This window comes from Blennius ocellaris (genome assembly GCF_963422515.1).
Source record: "Blennius ocellaris genome assembly, contig: SUPER_13_unloc_2, whole genome shotgun sequence".
NCBI lineage: Eukaryota > Metazoa > Chordata > Actinopteri > Blenniiformes > Blenniidae > Blennius > Blennius ocellaris.
The window spans coordinates 69,573-92,552 of NW_027662312.1; the positions used below are offsets into that span (position 1 = coordinate 69,573).

The 22,980-nt window shown below is 45.4% G+C and overlaps 1 protein-coding gene across 1 annotated transcript; it reads left to right on the forward strand.

The window, feature by feature from the left end:
• The first annotated feature begins 561 nt into the window (after positions 1–561).
• On the forward strand, positions 562–6,104 carry LOC308138911 (E3 ubiquitin-protein ligase TRIM21-like). Its single transcript, XM_080521217.1, has 2 exons — positions 562–652; positions 3,516–6,104. The coding sequence occupies exon 2, from the start codon at positions 3,525–3,527 to the stop codon at positions 5,154–5,156; it is 1,632 nt and encodes a 543-aa protein (XP_080377343.1). The 5' UTR covers positions 562–652; positions 3,516–3,524; the 3' UTR covers positions 5,157–6,104.
• Positions 6,105–22,980: the final 16,876 nt, after the last annotated feature.

The following is a 22,980-nucleotide window of genomic DNA, read 5'->3' on the forward strand; positions in this document are numbered from 1 at the left end:
CAACTAGGAATTTTGGAATTATTCTACCGCAAATTCAGGTTTAACACATCATTTTTCAAAGTTGTTTTATTCTGAAACTATAAATCAGAATCCCTTTATACTGTCTGAGTGGCATCCTGGGAAGGTCTCCAACACTGTGAGATGGAATGACCCCGGGACAACTAGGAATTTTGAAGTTTTTCTACTTCAAATTCATGTGTTCTGTTCCAATTTCCTATTGCATTTTATTTTGAGTGAATACTTTTAGTGAGTTTCTGATTTAATCCTTCTTGAAATAAGAGTGTTTGGTTATATCCTGATTTCCAAATAGATTTTTTGTGAAGAGCAACATCATACTGTTAAAAATAAGTTCTATATATAAGTTGACTCAATATTTTGAAAACAATAGCTTGATTCCATTGATACAGTATTTGAATAAGTAATTTTTAGCTTGAATAAATCATTCTTTATATAAGATTGACAACCATTCCAGGCTAAGTGATTCGAGCTTTTATTTTGAAATCCATCAGCGGAAATAGTACGCTGCATCCCTGATCACTGACAGCAGCAGACAGCCGCACGGCTTGACCGCAGTCTTCTGCCACTGAAATAGGAAGTTATTCAGACAAACTTGGACTTTCTACGGAGTTCACCTGGAGTCTGTCACGTACTGGTGAGTTTCTACAAGCACACTGAATTCAAAGTCCACCAACTTTCAAGTAGAATAGAAAAGTACAAACTGTAAAGTCGCTCCGGGGGAAACTGAGGTTAGTTTCTAACTCATCGACAGAAACTTTACAAAGAATTTGTAAGGAGTTGTGAGGTTTATCAACAGAGAAAATCACCACAACTTAAAGTGTGAGTGAAGCAGAGACTGATAGGAGTTTATGACGTTTGAGAAAATCCTGTTATTTACCGCTTAAATCGTGTTATTGACGATTAAATGTGATTGTGGTGCGCAGCTTCAGTAAAACCGAAAGTAAAAAGCGCTGCGTCACAAATGTGGAAAAACAGGAACTGTCAATGTGATCATACTTTAAGATGTCAGCAAAGTGTTTATAAAAGAAGACATTGCGCCTTAAGAACGATTTTATGTGGCGGATTACATAATAAAGAAATGGAAAAACATTCTTATTAGTATTGTCTTTAATTTATAGGATAACATGTCAATGCAATGTAATAAATTAGAAATCAATACGAAAACAAAATCAGAGTACAATATAAATACGCACACCCCAAAATAAAGATGATGTCAATAGGTGAATACGTAATATTAATATTTATAGTAATAGATAATAAGCAGAACAAACATTTCAAACATCCAGAGTTTGCACACAGTAAATTACAGACTATATACGAAACCAAATATAATAACGCTATACAGAGCAATATAAAGTACCTTATCTTTATATATATATGTATATATATATGCGTGTGTGTGTGTATATATATATATAGTAGAGAAAAAGAAAAGAATATATATATATATATATTACTGTTGATGATGGCCTAACGTTTGCACAGGCTGAACGACGTAACAGATACATGTTTATGAGGCATGTGTAATATAAAATTAATTTTTTTCTGATACATATTATAGATATAGACATATTCAGTACAACTTTATTGACATTACAGTGAATTGTTGATAAGCAGTAAACTGCAATTTAATATTGCATGTTCGAATGCTACGTTATGGAGTAACAACAACAATAACAACAACAATAATAATAATTAATAACAACAACAATAATAATAATTAATAACAACAACAATAATAATCGCTTCACAATTGAATCAATGTCAGCTTTTCTAGTTCAAGATTTAATAGTAATAATTCGTTTTAATAATTTTATTGAAGATGTTTTTTTCTTCTAGGTTTTGTGGCGCCCTCTAGAGGCCATGACACGCTTTGCATTAACTTTGCCTCATGGGCCATTTGGCTCTGCAACTTCTAGACTGGATCATGTGCATGCTGACTATGTGGGCTAATTTCCTAGTATTTCCAGACCTTCCTTTTCTATCGGGACCTTTGTATGTTTACTGTCTTGTTCTGAAGGCTCAAGTAGAATAGAATCTAAATCAGGCCTATTCAACTGGCGGCCCACGGGCCAACTCCGGCCCGCGGATGACATCAGACCGGCCGCAGATCAGTTCTGTTGACTTTTTTACTTTTTTTTTATTAAAAAAAAGAAAGACATTTAAAATACATTACAGTCATTCCAATGTGCTTTTATAGAGAAAATAGAAAAGCCCAACATATCCACATGAGCAGCAGGTGTGTTTGTGACGGTGGAAAGAAAAACTCCCCCAACAAGGAGAAACTTTGTAGAAACCAGAGTCAGAGGTGGAGGAATTCTGTGGACCGGTTGGGGTGAAAGGATGGAGGAGAGGAGAGGAGAGGAGAGGAGAGGAGAGGAGAGGAGAGGAGAGGAGAGGAGAGGAGAGGAGAGGAGAGGAGAGGAGAGGAGAGGATAGAGGAGAGGAGAGGAGAGGATAGAGGAGAGGAGAGGAGAGGAGAGGAGAGGAGAGGAGAGGAGAGGAGAGGAGAGGAGAGGAGAGGAGAGGAGAGGAGAGGAGAGGAGAGGAGAGGATAGAGGAGAGGAGAGGAGAGGAGAGGATAGAGGAGAGGAGAGGAGAGGAGAGGAGAGGAGAGGAGAGGAGAGGAGAGGAGAGACAGAGAAAGACTTGGTGGGGAGAAACATACAATACCCTTGTTAGTGCTACATACATTTTTCTTCTTTTTAATAACACAATAATCACAGTGATCTAAATATTTTCCAACTGCCATGAGATGAAACCAGCCTGAGCAGCAACAGAGCAAAAACCAAAATAATCACAATAATTATAACAAAAGCAAAAACAAAAGGACATAAAACAAAGAAAAAAAAGGAAAAGAGAAAAACAGAACGAAACAAAAAAGACAAAATAAAAAGCCGTGGTATTAAATCTGTTCGATAAACAGCTTTTGTTGTCAGATGCTCAACATTTTCAGTTACTGTGTGACATGAAATCCATTGGCAAGTTCAGCTAATCTTTCAATTCTGATCGTCTGTTTGCTCTCTTCTGTGGATTGTTGAAAGAAATTACAAGTAGAGATGTCAGAATTTACAACATTATACAGAAAGACATACATAATCTTTCAGATGTTTCAAATATGTGTTTATGGGGCTGAAACAGCCTTTGTTCCAAAACAAAAACACTCTGATGTGTATAAAGTCAGTGATTTGTACTTTTTGCCATGTACCAAAATAAAAGACTTTTGAATGTGGCAGAGCATCGTGTCAGGTTGAGATCAGGAATAATAGCTCAGGGAATTGTCCGGCCCCCGGGGCCTTAGCTTTCTGAAAATGTGGCCCTCCCAAAAATAGAGTTGAATAGTCCTGATCTAAATGATTTATCCTGGAGGGAATTTTCTTTATAAGATGAAATGTTGGTTTCGGCATAATTTATAGAAAGCCACTACAAGAAGGCCAAAGAACCACATGTACAATGATGCATCAATCTTTCAATCAACTCTTGTCTTTTGTCGTCAGGGTGTGAAGATGTCTGCTGCCAGTCCAGATCACTTCCTGTGCTCCATCTGTCTGGACGTGTTCACTCATCCAGTCTCCACACCATGTGGACACAACTTCTGCAACCAGTGCATCACTGAGCACTGGAACTCCAAGGTCATATGTGACTGTCCCCTGTGTCAAGAGGTTTTCTACAAGAGACCTCAGCTGAGGGTCAACACTTTGCTCTCGGAGGTTCTTGCTCAGTTCAGACATGAAGCTGAACACAAAGCCAGCAGCAGCTCAGAGCAACAAGCTGCCAAACCAGGACAAGTTCCCTGTGACGTCTGCACTGGAACCAAAGTGAAGGCCCTCAAGTCCTGCCTGGTGTGCCTGGTCTCCTACTGTCAGACTCACCTGGAGCGTCATCTGACAGTGTCAGGCCTGAAGAAACATCAGCTGGTGGAGCCTGTGGAGAACCTGGAAGGCAGGATGTGTCCGAAGCACCAGAAACCTCTGGAGCTGTTCTGTAAGAGCGAGCAGACGTGTGTCTGCATGATGTGCAGTGTTTTAGAGCACAAGACTCACCAGCTTGTTCCTCTGAGTGAAGAATGTGAAGGGAAGAAGACGGAGCTGAGGAAGACCGAGGCTGAAATGCAGCAGATGGTCCAGAAGAGACGAGTGAAGATCAAGGAGATCAAAGAGTGTCTGAAGAAGAGTCAAGCTGCTGCAGACAGAGAGAAAGCAGAAGGTGTTGAGGTGTTCACTGCTCTGATGCAGCGTGTTGAGAGAGATCTGAACCAGATGATGGAGAGAATGGAGGAGGAAGAGAAAGCCAGAGAGAAACAGGCTGAAGGTCTCATCAAACATCTGGAAGAGGAGATCAGTGAGCTGATGAAGAGGAGCTCAGAGGTGGAGCAGCTCCTTCACTCTGAAGACCACCTCCACCTCCTCCAAGGCTTCTCCTCCCTGAAAGCTGCTCCACCCACCCAGGACTGGACGGAGGTCAGCATCCCTCCATCATCCTATGAGGGGACTGTGGTGAGAGCTGTGGCTCAGCTGGAGGAGACTCTCATCAAAGACATGAAGAAGAAGGTGTTTGATCCTGAGCTGAAGAGGAAGCAGCAGTTTGCAGTGGATGTGACTCTTGATCCTGATACAGCTCATCCTCATCTCATCCTGTCTGATGATGGAAAACAAGTGAGTTGTGGTGACGTGAGGAAGAAGCTTCCAGACAACCCAGAGAGATTTTCTAAGTATATTAATGTTTTAGGAAAACAGAGTTTCTCTTCAGGTCAATTTTACTTTGAGGTTCAGGTCAAAGGAAAGACTGAGTGGGATTTAGGAGTGATCAAAGAGTCCGTCACCAGGAAGGGAGAGTTCACACTGAGCCCTGATGAAGGTTTCTGGATAATATGCTTGAGAAATGGAAATGAGTACTGGGCTGATAAAGGGCCTTCAGTTCGTCTCTCTCTGAGGTTTGCTCCTGAGAAGGTGGGGGTGTTTGTGGATTATGAGGAGGGTCTGGTCTCTTTTTATGACGTAGAAGCTGCAGCTCTGATCACCTCCTTCACTGGCTGCTGCTTCACTGACAAACTCCTCCCAATCTTCAGTCCCTGTCGTAATGATGGTGGTAAAAACTCTGCACCTCTGATCATCTGTCCTGTCAATCAAACTGTCTGATCAGTTTTCATCATGAAACGTCACCAACAATGAACAAAGTGGTGAGAAAGTGACGATTCACTGTGATCCATGGTGAACAACTCTAGGATTTCACTGAGCAGCAGTTTGTACCTAAAGAAACGTTCTGACAGTTTGTCCCAAACAAGTAAAGATCTGATGGAAGAGGAAACTGAGCAGTCAGATTCATGACATGTTTGACTCAATCAGGAAATTGTTCATGTGTTTGTTTTAGAGCTTCATGAGCAGGAATCTTTCAGTCTGTGTGTCTTCAAGCTGCAGAGTCACAACATGAACACACACGTTTTTCTCTGCAGCTTCAAAGCTTCTTAACGACATTTAATGTGAAGATTTTACAATCAAAAGTAACAGCTGGATGGTACAAGTATAAAAAACCTTTTTGTTAAAGTTTTCATTTATGTAGGATGATTAACACGGTGTGTTCAAATGAACGTGTTGAAAGGTAGGAGGTTTGTCCCACACAGTGTAAATTGAAGAGAAACAAAAAACAGCATCAGCAATAAAGTGTAACGGCTCTGTGAGGATCAGTGCAAACTACATCCTGATCACACGTCATTTGTGAGGGTTTTGCCTGTATATTGCTGAATGTTTGAAAACATAGACTTCAGCTCATGAATATAGACTCGCTTGGATCCCCTGGATTCCTCCTGAGTTTTTCCTCCATGGAAACATTATGGTTGGTGAAAGTTTTCTATTTTATGCATCCCCCTAATGCATTTCTTCTTCTCTGTATGTTTCAAAAGTCTTTTGTTTGTATTTGTATTTGACCAGGTTGATGTTTGGACATTGTTTCTACTCCGTCTCCAATTTGTTCCACAATTGTTCACCTTTAACTGTCGGATTAAAACTTTTCAGGGTTGTGTTTATGTTTCTGAGTCCTAAAGTTGAATTCCTCACGTATTTCATAACGACCAGTACGATCTGGAACCTTCTTTGTATTTGTCTTGGTAACAATCTGTAACTTACTTTATATAACATCTGTACTTTATAGAACATCTGTACTTTATAGAACATCTGTACTGCTTGGAACTCCACAATGTCACTAAACTTCATGATCTTTGATTTTAAAAATAATGACTTTGTGTGGTCCAGAAACCTTTATGAATGAATGGAATAGCTCTTTTTTGTAACATTACTATTGGTTTTACTGTGTTTTTATAAGTACTACCCCAAACCACAGTACAATAATATAAATAGGGCAAAATCAGAGAACAGTATAAGGTGTGTAAAGCTTTGATATTTAAAATGTGCTTTGCTTTTGCTATTATTGCAATGTTTCTTGAAATTTTCGTAGATCTATATTTAATGTGAGATTTCCAAGTAATTCTATCATCTATAAAAACTCCAAGGAATGTGATTTCATGCACCCGCTCTATAACAACACCCTCTATCTGAACTGCTTCCTGCCAATTGGAATTATTGTTGCCGAATATCATCATTTAGCTTTTACTCAGATTTAGAGATAGTTTGTTTTGTTTGAACCACTTGTTGACACTCTTGAGTTCCAAGTTAACAGTTTGACACAGTTGTAGTAGATTATCAGCAAAATGTGATCATTAGTATACGTTAAGTATAATTGCTTTACATCCTGTTGAATCATTTCGCACCAAATCACTTTGTATTGCATTGTGTAGAATTGAATCTCTATCAAATTCATATCAAATCGTGTCGAATCGGGAACATGGTGAATCAGATGGGATCGTATCTAAGCTATGTATATAAGATTCTTAAATTTGCTGTGTTGTTAAAGTGTCACAGAAAACCTGCTGGTCAGGAAGGTTTTACATGAACTCAAACATCAATCAATCTTTATTTATATAGCACTTTTTATACATGAAAGTAACACAACACTTCAACAAGAATTAAAAACAGTGCAAAGATAAAATAGATGAATAAAAAGCAAATGAACACACATGCAGACACACACTATAGGTGAAGACATGCCTAGTGACAGTGGCAGGACACCGAGGACTAAGGTGACATGAAGACATGGCAGGACACCGAGGACTAAGGTGACATGAAGACATGGCAGGACACCGAGGACTAAGGTGACATGAAGACATGGCAGGACACCGAGGACTAAGGTGACATGAAGACATGGCAGGACACCGAGGACTAAGGTGACATGAAGACATGGCAGGACACCGAGGACTAAGGTGACATGAAGACATGGCAGGACACCGAGGACTAAGGTGACATGAAGACATGGCAGGACACCGAGGACTAAGGTGACATGAAGACATGGCAGGACACCGAGGACTAAGGTGACATGAAGACATGGCAGGGCACCGAGGACTAAGGTGACATGAAGACATGGCAGGACACCGAGGACTAAGGTGACATGAAGACATGGCAGGACACCGAGGACTAAGGTGACATGAAGACATGGCAGGACACCGAGGACTAAGGTGACATGAAGACATGGCAGGACACCGAGGACTAAGGTGACATGAAGACATGGCAGGACACCGAGGACTAAGGTGACATGAAGACATGGCAGGACACCGAGGACTAAGGTGACATGAAGACATGGCAGGACACCGAGGACTAAGGTGACATGAAGACATGGCAGGACACCGAGGACTAAGGTGACGTGAAGACATGGCAGGACACCGAGGACTAAGGTGACGTGAAGACATGGCAGGACACCGAGGACTAAGGTGACGTGAAGACATGGCAGGACACCGAGGACTAAGGTGACATGAAGACATGGCAGGACACCGAGGACTAAGGTGACATGAAGACATGGCAGGACACCGAGGACTAAGGTGACATGAAGACATGGCAGGACACCGAGGACTAAGGTGACATGAAGACATGGCAGGACACCGAGGACTAAGGTGACATGAAGACATGGCAGGACACCGAGGACTAAGGTGACATGAAGACATGGCAGGACACCGAGGACTAAGGTGACATGAAGACATGGCAGGACACCGAGGACTAAGGTGACATGAAGACATGGCAGGACACCGAGGACTAAGGTGACATGAAGACATGGCAGGACACCGAGGACTAAGGTGACATGAAGACATGGCAGGACACCGAGGACTAAGGTGACATGAAGACATGGCAGGACACCGAGGACTAAGGTGACATGAAGACATGGCAGGACACTGAGGACTAAGGTGACATGAAGACATGGCAGGACACCGAGGACTAAGGTGACATGAAGACATGGCAGGACACCGAGGACTAAGGTGACATGAAGACATGGCAGGACACCGAGGACTAAGGTGACATGAAGACATGGCAGGACACTGAGGACTAAGGTGAGGAAAGGGACACATTTGGGCCGTCCACACTGGGGGCGGCACAACTTCCGACCACAGGGGGCGCCGCCCCACAGATCCCCCCCAGCCGGGCAGACCAGCCAATCCCACCACATAGTGGGGGGACCAGCCAGGTGCCCGGGCAGGGAAACCCACGGGACGGCTCCACCAGCGGCAAAACCGGCCACCACCAGTGTAGCGCCCCCTAGAGGAACCACTGGAGATAAAAAAGAAGGTAAAAAATTAGATAATTATCTGAAATAAATAAATAAATAGAAGTAGATAAATACATTGATCAAATATATAACTATGTACGCACATACATGTATAAAATCAGTTAAAAACCTGATTAAAAAGGTGAGTTTTTAACCCTTTTTTAAAAACCTCAATGGACTCTGCAGCCCTGAGGTTCCCCGGCAGGCTGTTCCACAAACGGGGGCCATAGGAGCTGAACCAGCCTCCCCGTGAGTCTTGGTCCTCGTTTGAGGGACAATTAAAAGGCCGGTGCCGGAGGACCTCAGGGCCCACGAGGGTTGATATGATAAAAGTAGTTCAGATAAATAACAGGGCGCAAAACCATTAAGACACTTAAAAACTAGTAAAAGAAGCTTAAAATCGATCCTGAAGCGAACGGGGAGCCAATGCAGCGATTTTAAAATAGGTGGGCCACCCTCTGGTCCTCGTCAGCACTCGTGCCGCAGAGTTTTGTAAGAGTTGTAGTGGCGATAAAGTTTTCTTGGGGAGACCAGAGAGCAGGGCGTTACAATAGTCAATTCGACAAGAGATAAAAGCATTAGCACCTCCACGTTTGCCTGAGAGAGAAATGGGCGGACTCTGGATATATTCTTCAGATGATAAAAACCAGTCTTTGTGACATTTTTGATGTGTGAGATCAAATTAAGCTCAGAGTCAAAAGTTACTCCAGGTTCTTTACAGATGAAGACGAGTTAAAATCTAGCAGTTTTGGTAAAAGTTTCTCTCTCTGGCGTTCAGGACCTACAACTAAAACCTCTGTTTTGTCCTGGTTGAGCTGAAGGAAGTTAGATAGATAGATAAATACTTTAATGATCTCCAAGAGAAATTCACAGTTCCAGCAGCAGCAATATGGAAAGACAGGGGCATGCAGGGTTAAAAAAAAAAAAAAGAAAAAAGCAATAGGTAAAATAGAAGAATATACCTTCAGTATAAACAATAATTAAGCAAATAATTAAGCAATAAACAATAATTAAGATAAGTAGTGTGTGTGTGTGTGTGTGTGTGTGTGTGTGTGTGTGTGTGTGTGTGTGTGTGTGTGTGTGTTTGCTGCCATCCATGACTTGATATCTAACATACAGTTAAAAAGGGCATCAATCGGCGTTGTGTCATCAGGAGACACGGCCACATACAGCTGTGTGTCATCAGGAGACACGGCCACATACAGCTGTGTGTCGTCAGCATAGCTGTGGAAGCTGACACCGTGTCTCCTGATGACATCCCCTAGTGGCAGCATGTATAAATTAAAAAGGATTGGGCCTAAGATCGACCCCTGGGGAACCCCATAGTGGATTTCATGGGTACCTGAGGAACGTGTATCCAAACTTACAAAGAAGCGTCGATCTGTGAGATAAGAACTGAACCAATTAAAAACATTACCAGAGACGCGACCAGATTTCTAAGTCTATCTAGTAAAATACAATGATCAACAGTGTCAGAAGCAGCGCTAAGATCCAATCAAATCAAGACTGTGAGTTGTTGGGAGTCTTGATTGTACCTGATGTCATTTAAAATCTTTAAAAGGTCTGTCTCTGTGCTGTGGTCTTCCTAAAACCAGACTGATGCTTCTCTAAAATGTTATTTGTAAGTAAAAATGTATTTAATTGATTAAAAACTATTTTTTCTAAAATTTTGCTAAAAAATGGTAAGTTGGATACATGGATGTTACCTGACCACCGTTGATCATTTTATACGTTGTTTTTCTTTATAAATATGTATATATACACCTTCTTCTTCTGTATCAAAAGTAGAAGGCCATTAAAGATCTGCAGGAGCTTCTTGTGCACTTGAGCTCCTGTTGATCTTTCACGGCCTTCTTCTTTTGATACAGAAGGCCCTCGATGTCAGTTGTGATGCATCAACTTCTGCTTCCGTGCAGAACTTGGTGTATTGTGAGGCGTGGTTAACAGCCGCCTCCATGTTCTTGCTGTCCTGCAGAACATCCCAGTGTGTTTCTTCAAAGCAGTCGTTCGGAGCCGGTTCCGGCTCTGAAGGCCACTTCATGAATGAGCGTGTGCTTGTAGGCAACTGCCTCACTATCAAGTGTAGTGAGGCTCCAGCATGAGGTCGTGACCTGCTTTCCTCCAGTGCAGGCAGTGGGGAGGCACTGTATACATCTCTGACTTTTACATACAGCAGTCCACATGCTGGGTGACAGCAGGAAGTGTGGAGTCGCCATGTACATGATTGAAGTCACCACATATTAACATAATAGCCTCTGGGCAACAGTGGAGTGGAGGACACCACACCTTCCTCCCTGTTGCCACCAGGTGGAATATAAGTGCATGTACATGTCACTAAAACCACAATGACTATCTTTTCACAGTCCAGATGTGACCTGAGAAAACTGCTTGTTGCCTTGAGGATGTTTATGAGTCCGTGTGTTCCTCTGTTTGGCTTCACATTGTTGCTGAGTTGGAGGTCAGACTGGATGTGAGGATTATCTGAGGGGTTCGTTCAATCAAAACAATTCTTAACTGCCTAATGTGAAAATTCACGTCTTCTAGATTAATCTCACTAAAACATTAACTCTCCATCAAGACGGGAAACAATTCAGTAGTGGTTTCAAAGAAGGTTGACCCAGTCTTTCTAGGTACAACAGACAAGTTCCAAACAACTCAAAACACAAGATATTTTGACTTTGGATCAGCTTTTTGGCTTCATCAATGCCACATCACATTAATTTAAATCTTTACTCAAATTCAGAAGGCAGAATCTCTTCGATTAATTCTTCAATTCCCTTTAATTTCATTCAAGAAATAATGAGAAAAAATACTAAACTACTTGATTTCCCAGTATAGATTGATGGTCTGAGCTTTTATAGTAAATAGACCTGTATTTAATACCGTATTAGAAAGAGGTCAAACATGTGACATTAAATTACAAATTCTGGTCAATTGAATGAAAAATTGTATTTAGGATTTAATGAAGCTCAATTTACAGAAAGAAATAATGATCAAAGTAATATTAGTGCTTTTAGCAGTGTAAACACACACTGTATATATGTTTCAACCTGAAATGAATTCCCTTTATTGTTCCTGCTCAAGGTCCCTGACAGTCGGATCAGTTCTTCTAGCCAATGTGTCATCTCTGGAGTGTGAAGAAGTTTGGACAGAAAAGTGACATCTTCAGCACCGTAGCTGCGTCCAGCGATGGTGCACTTGTTGAACTGCATGACGTTCCTAGTGACAGTGCCAGTCTGATCAGAGAAAATGTCCTCAATGTGACCCAGCTGCTCATTCAGGGTGGCGCTTCGAGCCTGAGGAGGAGGAGAAACATCAGCGATCAGACACTGGAGCTTCACTCACACACTGACTGCTTTCTGTTTCCACCTCCACCACTTATATGAAATAATTAAGATACGTAGACAAAGAACTTGATCTATCACCCTTGACTCTTGGGTTCGTAACGTGCTTGTAACACAAAGTCAATTACTTCATTGTGAAGGTTTTCCCAGAAGCATCCGGAGACTTTGAAAAGTAAACTCTCCCACGAGACATCGGCTGTCATCTTTGGAATAATTTCCTCCAAACTGTTTGTATTCGTCATGGCACTGCAGTTTTGTTAGGAAAAAACAAGTGTAGGCTTTTCTTGGGCAGAATATGAAAATGTGCATGTACTTGGTGGATTTGATTGTTTTACTGGAGAAAGTTCAAGGTCAGAAATTGACTCATTGTTTAATTGTAGTTAAAAAAAAGTGTTTCAGTAATTCATCTTTTCTAATAAAAACCTCACAAAAAGTGAATACAATTCACATATGGATCATGTTTAATATTTATTAATTTCCTTCATTTCAGCATTCCTTACATTAACATAATTATAGTGAAATGTCCTTCTATCTTATCTATATTTCTGTGTACAACTCCTTTTTGTATTATTTTGAGCTATATTAAATCACTTCTGTAGAAATCACATTAAAACGGTCAAACTATTAAGAAAAAAGGGAGGAGAAAAGCTCCGCCCAATCAGAGCCTGGTTGATGAAGATGAGTACAGTTTGGTGAGGTCCCTTCAATTAGGGCACTACAGTCTCCTGGCGAAAGCCATGTCCCTGTAATAATAATCAAGTGGAGATTATGAAGAGAAATACAATCACTAATGAGAAAGCTCATATTTAAAAGTCCAGAGGTGGCCGGGAGGCGCTTCAGGACAGGTGGTGGAATCTGGTTCAGTGGGAGATGGATAAGATTGTTCTGGTTGTGGCCGGCTGGACACGACGGTGGACATGAAGCAGTTGGTCTGCCATCGGGACTGATGGTCGGTATGAATGAATGTATCCCACAACCACAGATCTGTATCGGTGGTGAGATTGTAATGACTGGTAAGGGCAGTAGGGGGCGCTGGTGAAGCATCAGTGACTGTGAGAGGAGACTCATTCAGCCAAGAAGGACAGTCGGAGGCGTGTCTATGGGATGTAAACAGTCAGTGGACCTATTGGCCCTCCGCTCAGTCTCACCTGTTGGACAGGAGCAATGAAGTGTCAGAGACTTGAACCAATCAGAACTCGCTGAACACTGAACTGATCTTCACCTGCTTCTCTTTCCTGCAAACTTCAGACATGCAGTTCTGATACTGGACACATGGTTTGCTGTGTTTTCATGTTCATGGTGGAATAAACAATAATAGAAGGTTCTGATTGGCGAACTATGATAGGTCATTTATAAAACACACCACACACACACACACACACACACACACACACACGCACGCACGCACACACGCACACACACGCACGTGTTGGGATCTGCAGGACCACAGAAAGTTTGTTCATTTCTTGGGCCTTCACTCCTCAACTCCTCTGCTGACCCAACCACGAGGGTCAGACCTTCCCCTGATCCAGAGACCAGCACCCAGAGTCTGCTCTCCAGGGAAACCAACCAGTTCCTCCAGGACGGACCAGGGAAACGACGCCTCACAGAACTTCTTTGTGTTTTCCTCAACCAGCAGGAAAACCATCACAGACCTGAGCGACCAGCTCCTCAGTCTGGACAAAAGGAACAACCAGGAGCTGCAAAGAAGGACTCCTGAAACATCAACTTCATCTTCTTCTCCTCAGCCTGCAGAACCAGCAACCACAGTTAGCAGGAGGTGCTAACTACAGGAGAAGACACCAGCTTCCCTCCAGCAGGACAACAACTGAACTCCTTCAAGGAAGTGGGAACAACAACTGGGCTTTACCTGAGATTAGTTAAACCTGATGCTATGATAGAACTGTTTAACTTTATGAAGATGTGTTGATTCTGTTACAGTGATTGAGTTCTATAGATAATGATATTAGATTATGTTACAGTGATTGAGTTCTATAGAGAATGATATTAGGAGCAGTTATCAACTTGTAAACCAACGTTAGCTCTGCCACAGACACAGGGTCTGCATGCTAATCTGCTTTACTAACTAGTTAACTCACAATCCTACACATATCACATCAAAGACAACATCACACAGTAACTGAACACCATCTGACGACTCCTGACGTTTTACAAAACAAGTCTCATTCACATCAACTCATTCTAGAAATGGTCCTTTAGCAGAGACACACAGGAAGCAGATGCTAAAGACTAGCTTCCATGTTCCATTGCTATCAGCACATGGCGGAGACCCAGGACAGACTTCCTGTTCTCTGACAACCTCCATTTGAATGTAGTTTCTTGTGATCCGCCATCTTGTTTTGTAGTTCCATCACACGTCACACACACACACTCCCTCCAACTCTCTCTCTCTTTCTCTCTCCACACACACACACACACACACACACACACACACACACACACACACACACACACACACACACCCAGCTGTATATAGGTAGTTAGAATCTGTGTTTTATGTGTTTTCATTGTTAATAAATATAATGTTTGGAATCATACTTGCTGTTTTATTAATGTGTACAAAGGAGAATGAAATGTCGACTCTTCTGTGTCAAGAACTCCAAAATCCTTCAAGCTTTACTGTTAATTCTGGTAATTGTAATTAATTTAACTATTAATTCAAATTCCTGATTAACTGTTTAGTATATCTTATGAGACTGATATAACTGAATTGACTATCATTTCCTGTTAAGACAGGTGGAGCTCCGAGGTTCTGATACACATCAGATTACATTTCAACATTATTAATAACTATCTTTGATCATTATTAATCATTATCGATAGCCAACCAAAACATAAATAGTGATCCATATGACGTAGTAAATCCCTACATAATGGTCCCAACATAATGGTGCCACGTGTCCGGGCTACATAATGGTCCCAAGACACACACACACACGCACGCACACACACGCACGCACACACACACATGCACACACGCACGCACGCACGCACACACACAGACACGCGCGCACACGCACACACACACACACACACACACACGCACGCACACACACACACACACACACACACACACACACACACACACACACACACACACACACACACACACACACACACACACAGAGCAGTGCTGCCCTCTTCTGGACAAACTCAATGACACAGACACTGGATTCACACTAAAGTACTTCTGAACATCAGTTATCCAGCAGGAATGTGTTGGTTTTGGTAAACAGGACTGATCAATGGATTCTTTCTACAACTGCAGTCAAACAACAAATGTTACAGTTTTTGTCAATCACTTTGAGACTAGTTTCAGAACCTTGATGTCATTTTTCACAACTCTAGATATAAAACTCACAACCAATGATCAGAATGCACTTTTTTTCAAAACTCTAACACTTCTTTTCACTCACTTGGATACAATGCACAAAGACCAAAGATCATTTGTCCATTGAATTTTAATCACTGGTTCAAAATGACACAACTTAACATCACAGTACAATCATTTCAAAATGCTATTCACACATTACATTTCTATTGACTGTCTATTCATTTCATTACAATATTCTAACTATCAATTGATACAACTACTCAAAATGACAAGTAACTGTTGCATGTTAAAGCATAGTCTTGGAAACAGGATGAGCGTGTTCAAATCATGAAATTTTCAGGATGATGACAATGATTGACACGACCTGTGACACCAAGTCCTTACTGATGATTGATCTGACCTTGCCGTATGGCAGTAAGGAAGTGACATCCACAACAACATATGTAGTGATACAACATGGAGCAGGCAGGTGGGAACCATGGAGGTCAAGTAGGAGGAGGAAGAGGAAGAAGAGGAAGAGGAGGAAGACGTGGTCAAAGGAATGGCAGAGGACAAGGACCCTGTTTGAGACTTATGGGGGACGGGGTCGAGGACAAGGACCAAGACAGCAGCAGTAAAGAGTCTCAATGAGATTATAGCAATGGTTGTTGATCATGTCATCAATCATGACATGACAATGATTGAGGCAGCAAGAATGATACAACCAAACCTTACAACATCAACGTGGCCTCAATCATGAGAACCTTCTACAATGAGAACCGCTGAGTGTTCAGCTGTACTACAGTAAACTTTACAGAATAGTACTGTAGTACTCTTACTGTCATTGTCAAGTTATTGTACACTGCATGCCAATGTGCAGCACAGAGTAGGAAATGTGACTATTACGGTAAAATGTGTTCTACAGTATGACGACATGTTCTTCCTGTCAGATTCCTACACAACTGAGACTCGACCCAATAGTGGAGGTAAACTCCTCACTGAGGAACAGGAACCAGTAGAGGAGGTAAACTCCTCACTGAGGAACAGGAACCAGTAGAGGAGGTAAACTCCTCACTGAGGAACAGGAACCAGTAGAGGAGGTAAACTCCTCACTGAGGAACAGGAACCAGTAGAGGAGGTAAACTCCTCACTGAGGAACAGGAACCAGTAGAGGAGGTAAACTCCTCACTGAGGAACAGGAACCAGTAGAGGAGGTAAACTCCTCACTGAGGAACAGGAACCAGTAGAGGAGGTAAACTCCTCACTGAGGAACAGGAACCAGTAGAGGAGGTAAACTCCTCACTGAGGAACAGGAACCAGTAGAGGAGGTAAACTCCTCACTGAGGAACAGGAACCAGTAGTGGAGGTAAACTCCTCACTGAGGAACAGGAACCAGTAGTGGAGGTAAACTCCTCACTGAGGAACAGGAACCAGTAGTGGAGGTAAACTCCTCACTGAGGAACAGGAACCAGTAGAGGAGGTAAACTCCTCACTGAGGAACAGGAACAGCTGTAGTCAACATGGTCCAGACAGAAATGACATGAGGCTGAGAGAAATCAGACAGAACATCGTGGACCATGAAGATCTCTTCAGGAATGTGGAAGACATCAGTTTGCACACCTTTGCACGTGTTCTGAAACCAGCAGGTGTCCCTCAAACAGTTGTACCATGTGCCTTTTGAAAGAAATGCAGACAGAGTGAAGCATGAGGATTGAGTTTGTTCAGGTATGTTCGGTTTCATGAACTTGTTTGTGAAAAATTCTGCATCATTTTACTGGAATCAATACTGTACATCATAGTACTGTAATCAATACTGTACATCATTGTACTGTAATCAATACTGTACATCATTGTACTGTAATCAATACTATACATCATAGTACTGGAATCAATACTGTACATCATTGTACTGGAATCAATACTGTACATCATAGTACTGGAATCAATACTGTACAGTAATCCTCTTTCCAACATGTCTTCTTGTACACAGAGGGTGACGTCCTGGATGCAGAGGAAAATGATCACACATGTGTGTTTGTGGATTCAGCAGGCTTCAACCTGACCAAGACAAGGAGGAGAGGGAGAGAATTACAGTAACTGGCCAGTGGGCCACCGTACAAGCACCTGGACGAGGGGGGGGGGGGGGGGGGGGGGGGGGGGCAACATCAGTGTGTGTGTGTGGCGATGTCAGAAGATGGTGTGGTAGGGTGTAAAACTCTGATTGGTGCATACAATGCAGAGATCCTTGCATTTCTTGACGAGCTCCAGTAACTCTAGTCTGTAGAGCTGTTGGTGTAATTGATGTCATTGTTTGGGACTACGTCAGGTTCCACCATGCTCTTCTGGTGCAGACATGGTTTCAGGGACTACGTCAGGTTCCACCATGCTCCTCTGGTGCAGACATGGTTTCAGGGACTACGTCAGGTTCCACCATGCTCTTCTGGTGCAGACATGGTTTCAGGGACTACGTCAGGTTCCACCATGCTCCTCTGGTGCAGACATGGTTTCAGGGACTACGTCAGGTTCCACCATGCTCCTCTGGTGCAGACATGGTTTCAGGGACTACGTCAGGTTCCACCATGCTCCTCTGGTGCAGACATGGTTTCAGGGACTACGTCAGGTTCCACCATGCTCCTCTGCTGCAGACATGGTTTCAGGGACTACGTCAGGTTCCACCTTGCTCCTCTGGTGCAGGCATGGTTTCAGGGACTACGTCAGGTTCCACCTTGCTCCTCTGGTGCAGACATGGTTTCAGGTACTACGTCAGGTTCCACTATGCTGCTCTGGTGCCGCCATGGTTTCAGGGACTACGTCAGGCTCCACCATGCTCCTCTGGTGCAGGCATGGTTTCAGGGACTACGTCAGGTTCCACCATGCTCCTCTGGTGCAGGCATGGTTTCAGGGACTACGTCAGGTTCCACCATGCTCCTCTGGTGCAGACATGGTTTCAGGGACTACGTCAGGTTCCACCATGCTCCTCTGCTGCAGACATGGTTTCAGGGACTACGTCAGGTTCCACCTTGCTCCTCTGGTGCAGGCATGGTTTCAGGGACTACGTCAGGTTCCACCATGCTCCTCTGGTGCAGACATGGTTTCAGGGACTACGTCAGGCTCCACCATGCTCCTCTGGTGCAGGCATGGTTTCAGGGACTACGTCAGGTTCCACCATGCTCCTCTGGTGCAGGCATGGTTTCAGGGACTACGTCAGGTTCCACATTGCTCCTCTGGTGCAGGCATGGTTTCAGGGACTACGTCAGGTTCCACCACGCTCCTCTGATGCAGACATGGTTTCAGGGACTACGTCAGGTTCCACCACGCTGCTCTGGTGGAGACATGGTTTCAGGGACTACGTCAGGTTCCACCACGCTCCTCTGGTGCCGCCATGGTTTCAGGGACTACGTCAGGTTCCACCATGCTCCTCTGGTGCAGACATGGTTTCAGGGACTACGTCAGGTTCCACCACGCTCCTCTGGTGCAGACATGGTTTCAGGGACTACATCAGGTTCCACCTTGCTCCTCTGGAGCAGGCATGGTTTCAGGGACTACGTCAGCTTCCACCATGCTCCTCTGGTGCAGACATGGTTTCAGGGACTACGTCAGGCTCCACCATGCTCCTCTGGTGCAGGCATGGTTTCAGGGACTACGTCAGGTTCCACCATGCTCCTCTGGTGCAGGCATGGTTTCAGGGACTACGTCAGGTTCCACCTTGCTCCTCTGGTGCAGGCATGGTTTCAGGGACTACGTCAGGCTCCACCACGCTCCTCTGGTTCAGGCATGGTTTCAGGGACTACGTCAGGTTCCACCTTGCTCCTCTGGTGCAGGCATGGTTTCAGGGACTACGTCAGGTTCCACCACGCTCCTCTGATGCAGACATGGTTTCAGGGACTACGTCAGGTTCCACCATGCTCCTCTGGTGCAGGCATGTTTTCAGGGACTACGTCAGGTTCCACCATGCTCCTCTGGTGCAGACATGGTTTCAGGGACAACGTCAGGTTCCACCATGCTCCTCTGGTGCAGGCATGTTTTCAGGGACTACGTCAGGGTCCACCATGCTCCTCTGGTGCAGACATGGTTTCAGGGACTACGTCAGGTTCCACCATGCTCCTCTGGTGCAGACATGGTTTCAGGGACTACGTCAGGTTCCACCATGCTCCTCTGGTGCAGGCATGGTTTCAGGGACTACGTCAGGTTCCACCATGCTCCTCTGCTGCAGGCATGGTTTCAGGGACTACGTCAGGTTCCACCTTGCTCCTCTGGTGCAGGCATGGTTTCAGGGACTACGTCAGGTTCCACCTTGCTCCTCTGGTGCAGGCATGGTTTCAGGGACTACGTCAGGTTCCACCATGCTCCTCTGGTGCAGACATGGTTTCAGGGACTACGTCAGGCTCCACCACGCTCCTCTGGTGCAGGCATGGTTTCAGGGACTACGTCAGGTTCCACCTTGCTCCTCTGGTGCAGGCATGGTTTCAGGGACTACGTCAGGTTCCACCACGCTCCTCTGATGCAGACATGGTTTCAGGGACTACGTCAGGTTCCACCACGCTCCTCTGGTGCAGACATGGTTTCAGGGACTACGTCAGGTTCCACCTTGCTCCTTTGGTGCAGGCATGGTTTCAGGGACTACGTCAGGTTCCACCATGCTCCTCTGATGCAGACATGGTTTCAGGGACTACGTCAGGTTCCACCTTGCTCCTCTGGTGCAGGCATGGTTTCAGGGACTACGTCAGGTTCCACCTTGCTCCTCTGATGCAGACATGGTTTCAGGGACTACGTCAGGTTCCACCACGCTCCTCTGGTGCAGGCATGGTTTCAGGGACTACGTCAGGTTCCACCACGCTCCTCTGGTGCCGCCATGGTTTCAGGGACTACGTCAGGTTCCACCACGCTCCTCTGGTGCCGCCATGGTTTCAGGGACTACGTCAGCTTCCACCATGCTCCTCTGGTGCAGACATGGTTTCAGGGACTACGTCAGGTTGCACCACGCTCCTCTGGTGCAGACATGGTTTCAGGGACTACGTCAGGTTCCACCATGCTCCACTGATGCAGGCATGGTTTCAGGGACTACGTCAGGTTCCACCTTGCTCCTCTGGTGCAGACATGGTTTCAGGGACTACGTCAGGTTCCACCATGCTCCTCTGGTGCAGACATGGTTTCAGGGACTACGTCAGGTTCCACCACGCTCCTCTGGTGCAGACATGGTTTCAGGGACTACGTCAGGTTCCACCATGCTCCTCTGGTGCAGACATGGTTTCAGGGACTACGTCAGGTTCCACCATGCTCCTCTGGTGCAGACATGGTTTCAGGGACTACGTCAGGTTCCACCATGCTCCTCTGGTGCAGACATGGTTTCAGGGACTACGTCAGGTTCCACCATGCTCCTCTGGTGCAGACATGGTTTCAGGGACTACGTCAGGTTCCACCATGCTCCTCTGGTGCAGACATGGTTTCAGGGACTACGTCAGGTTCCACCATGCTCCACTGATGCAGGCATGGTTTCAGGGACTACGTCAGGTTCCACCATGCTCCTCTGGTGCAGACATGGTTTCAGGGACTACGTCAGGTTCCACCACGCTCCTCTGGTGCAGACATGGTTTCAGGGACTACGTCAGGTTCCACCATGCTCCTCTGGTGCAGACATGGTTTCAGGGACTACGTCAGGTTCCACCATGCTCCTCTGGTGCAGGCATGGTTTCAGGGACTACGTCAGGTTCCACCATGCTCCTCTGCTGCAGGCATGGTTTCAGGGACTACGTCAGGTTCCACCTTGCTCCTCTGGTGCAGGCATGGTTTCAGGGACTACGTCAGGTTCCACCTTGCTCCTCTGGTGCAGGCATGGTTTCAGGGACTACGTCAGGTTCCACCATGCTCCTCTGGTGCAGACATGGTTTCAGGGACTACGTCAGGCTCCACCACGCTCCTCTGGTGCAGGCATGGTTTCAGGGACTACGTCAGGTTCCACCTTGCTCCTCTGGTGCAGGCATGGTTTCAGGGACTACGTCAGGTTCCACCACGCTCCTCTGATGCAGACATGGTTTCAGGGACTACGTCAGGTTCCACCACGCTCCTCTGGTGCAGACATGGTTTCAGGGACTACGTCAGGTTCCACCTTGCTCCTCTGGTGCAGGCATGGTTTCAGGGACTACGTCAGGTTCCACCATGCTCCTCTGATGCAGACATGGTTTCAGGGACTACGTCAGGTTCCACCTTGCTCCTCTGGTGCAGGCACGGTTTCAGGGACTACGTCAGGTTCCACCTTGCTCCTCTGATGCAGACATGGTTTCAGGGACTACGTCAGGTTCCACCACGCTCCTCTGGTGCAGGCATGGTTTCAGGGACTACGTCAGGTTCCACCACGCTCCTCTGGTGCCGCCATGGTTTCAGGGACTACGTCAGGTTCCACCACGCTCCTCTGGTGCCGCCATGGTTTCAGGGACTACGTCAGCTTCCACCATGCTCCTCTGGTGCAGACATGGTTTCAGGGACTACGTCAGGTTGCACCACGCTCCTCTGGTGCAGACATGGTTTCAGGGACTACGTCAGGTTCCACCATGCTCCACTGATGCAGGCATGGTTTCAGGGACTACGTCAGGTTCCACCTTGCTCCTCTGGTGCAGACATGGTTTCAGGGACTACGTCAGGTTCCACCATGCTCCTCTGGTGCAGACATGGTTTCAGGGACTACGTCAGGTTCCACCACGCTCCTCTGGTGCAGACATGGTTTCAGGGACTACGTCAGGTTCCACCATGCTCCTCTGGTGCAGACATGGTTTCAGGGACTACGTCAGGTTCCACCATGCTCCTCTGGTGCAGACATGGTTTCAGGGACTACGTCAGGTTCCACCATGCTCCTCTGGTGCAGACATGGTTTCAGGGACTACGTCAGGTTCCACCATGCTCCTCTGGTGCAGACATGGTTTCAGGGACTACGTCAGGTTCCACCACGCTCCTCTGGTGCAGACATGGTTTCAGGGACTACGTCAGGTTCCACCATGCTCCACTGATGCAGGCATGGTTTCAGGGACTACGTCAGGTTCCACCATGCTCCTCTGGTGCAGACATGGTTTCAGGGACTACGTCAGGTTCCACCACGCTCCACTGATGCAGGCATGGTTTCAGGGACTACGTCAGGTTCCACCTTGCTCCTCTGGTGCAGACATGGTTTCAGGGACTACGTCAGGTTCCACCATGCTCCTCTGGTGCAGACATGGTTTCAGGGACTACGTCAGGTTCCACCACGCTCCTCTGGTGCAGACATGGTTTCAGGGACTACGTCAGGTTCCACCATGCTCCTCTGGTGCAGACATGGTTTCAGGGACTACGTCAGGTTCCACCATGCTCCTCTGGTGCAGACATGGTTTCAGGGACTACGTCAGGTTCCACCATGCTCCTCTGGTGCAGACATGGTTTCAGGGACTACGTCAGGTTCCACCATGCTCCTCTGGTGCAGACATGGTTTCAGGGACTACGTCAGGTTCCACCACGCTCCTCTGGTGCAGACATGGTTTCAGGGACTACGTCAGGTTCCACCATGCTCCACTGATGCAGGCATGGTTTCAGGGACTACGTCAGGTTCCACCATGCTCCTCTGGTGCAGACATGGTTTCAGGGACTACGTCAGGTTCCACCACGCTCCTCTGGTGC

Excerpts from the sequence above, each read along its gene's own strand:
- LOC308138911 (XM_080521217.1), top strand. The coding sequence starts at position 3,525 with ATGTCTGCTGCCAGTCCAGATCACTTCCTGTGCTCCATCTGTCTGGAC.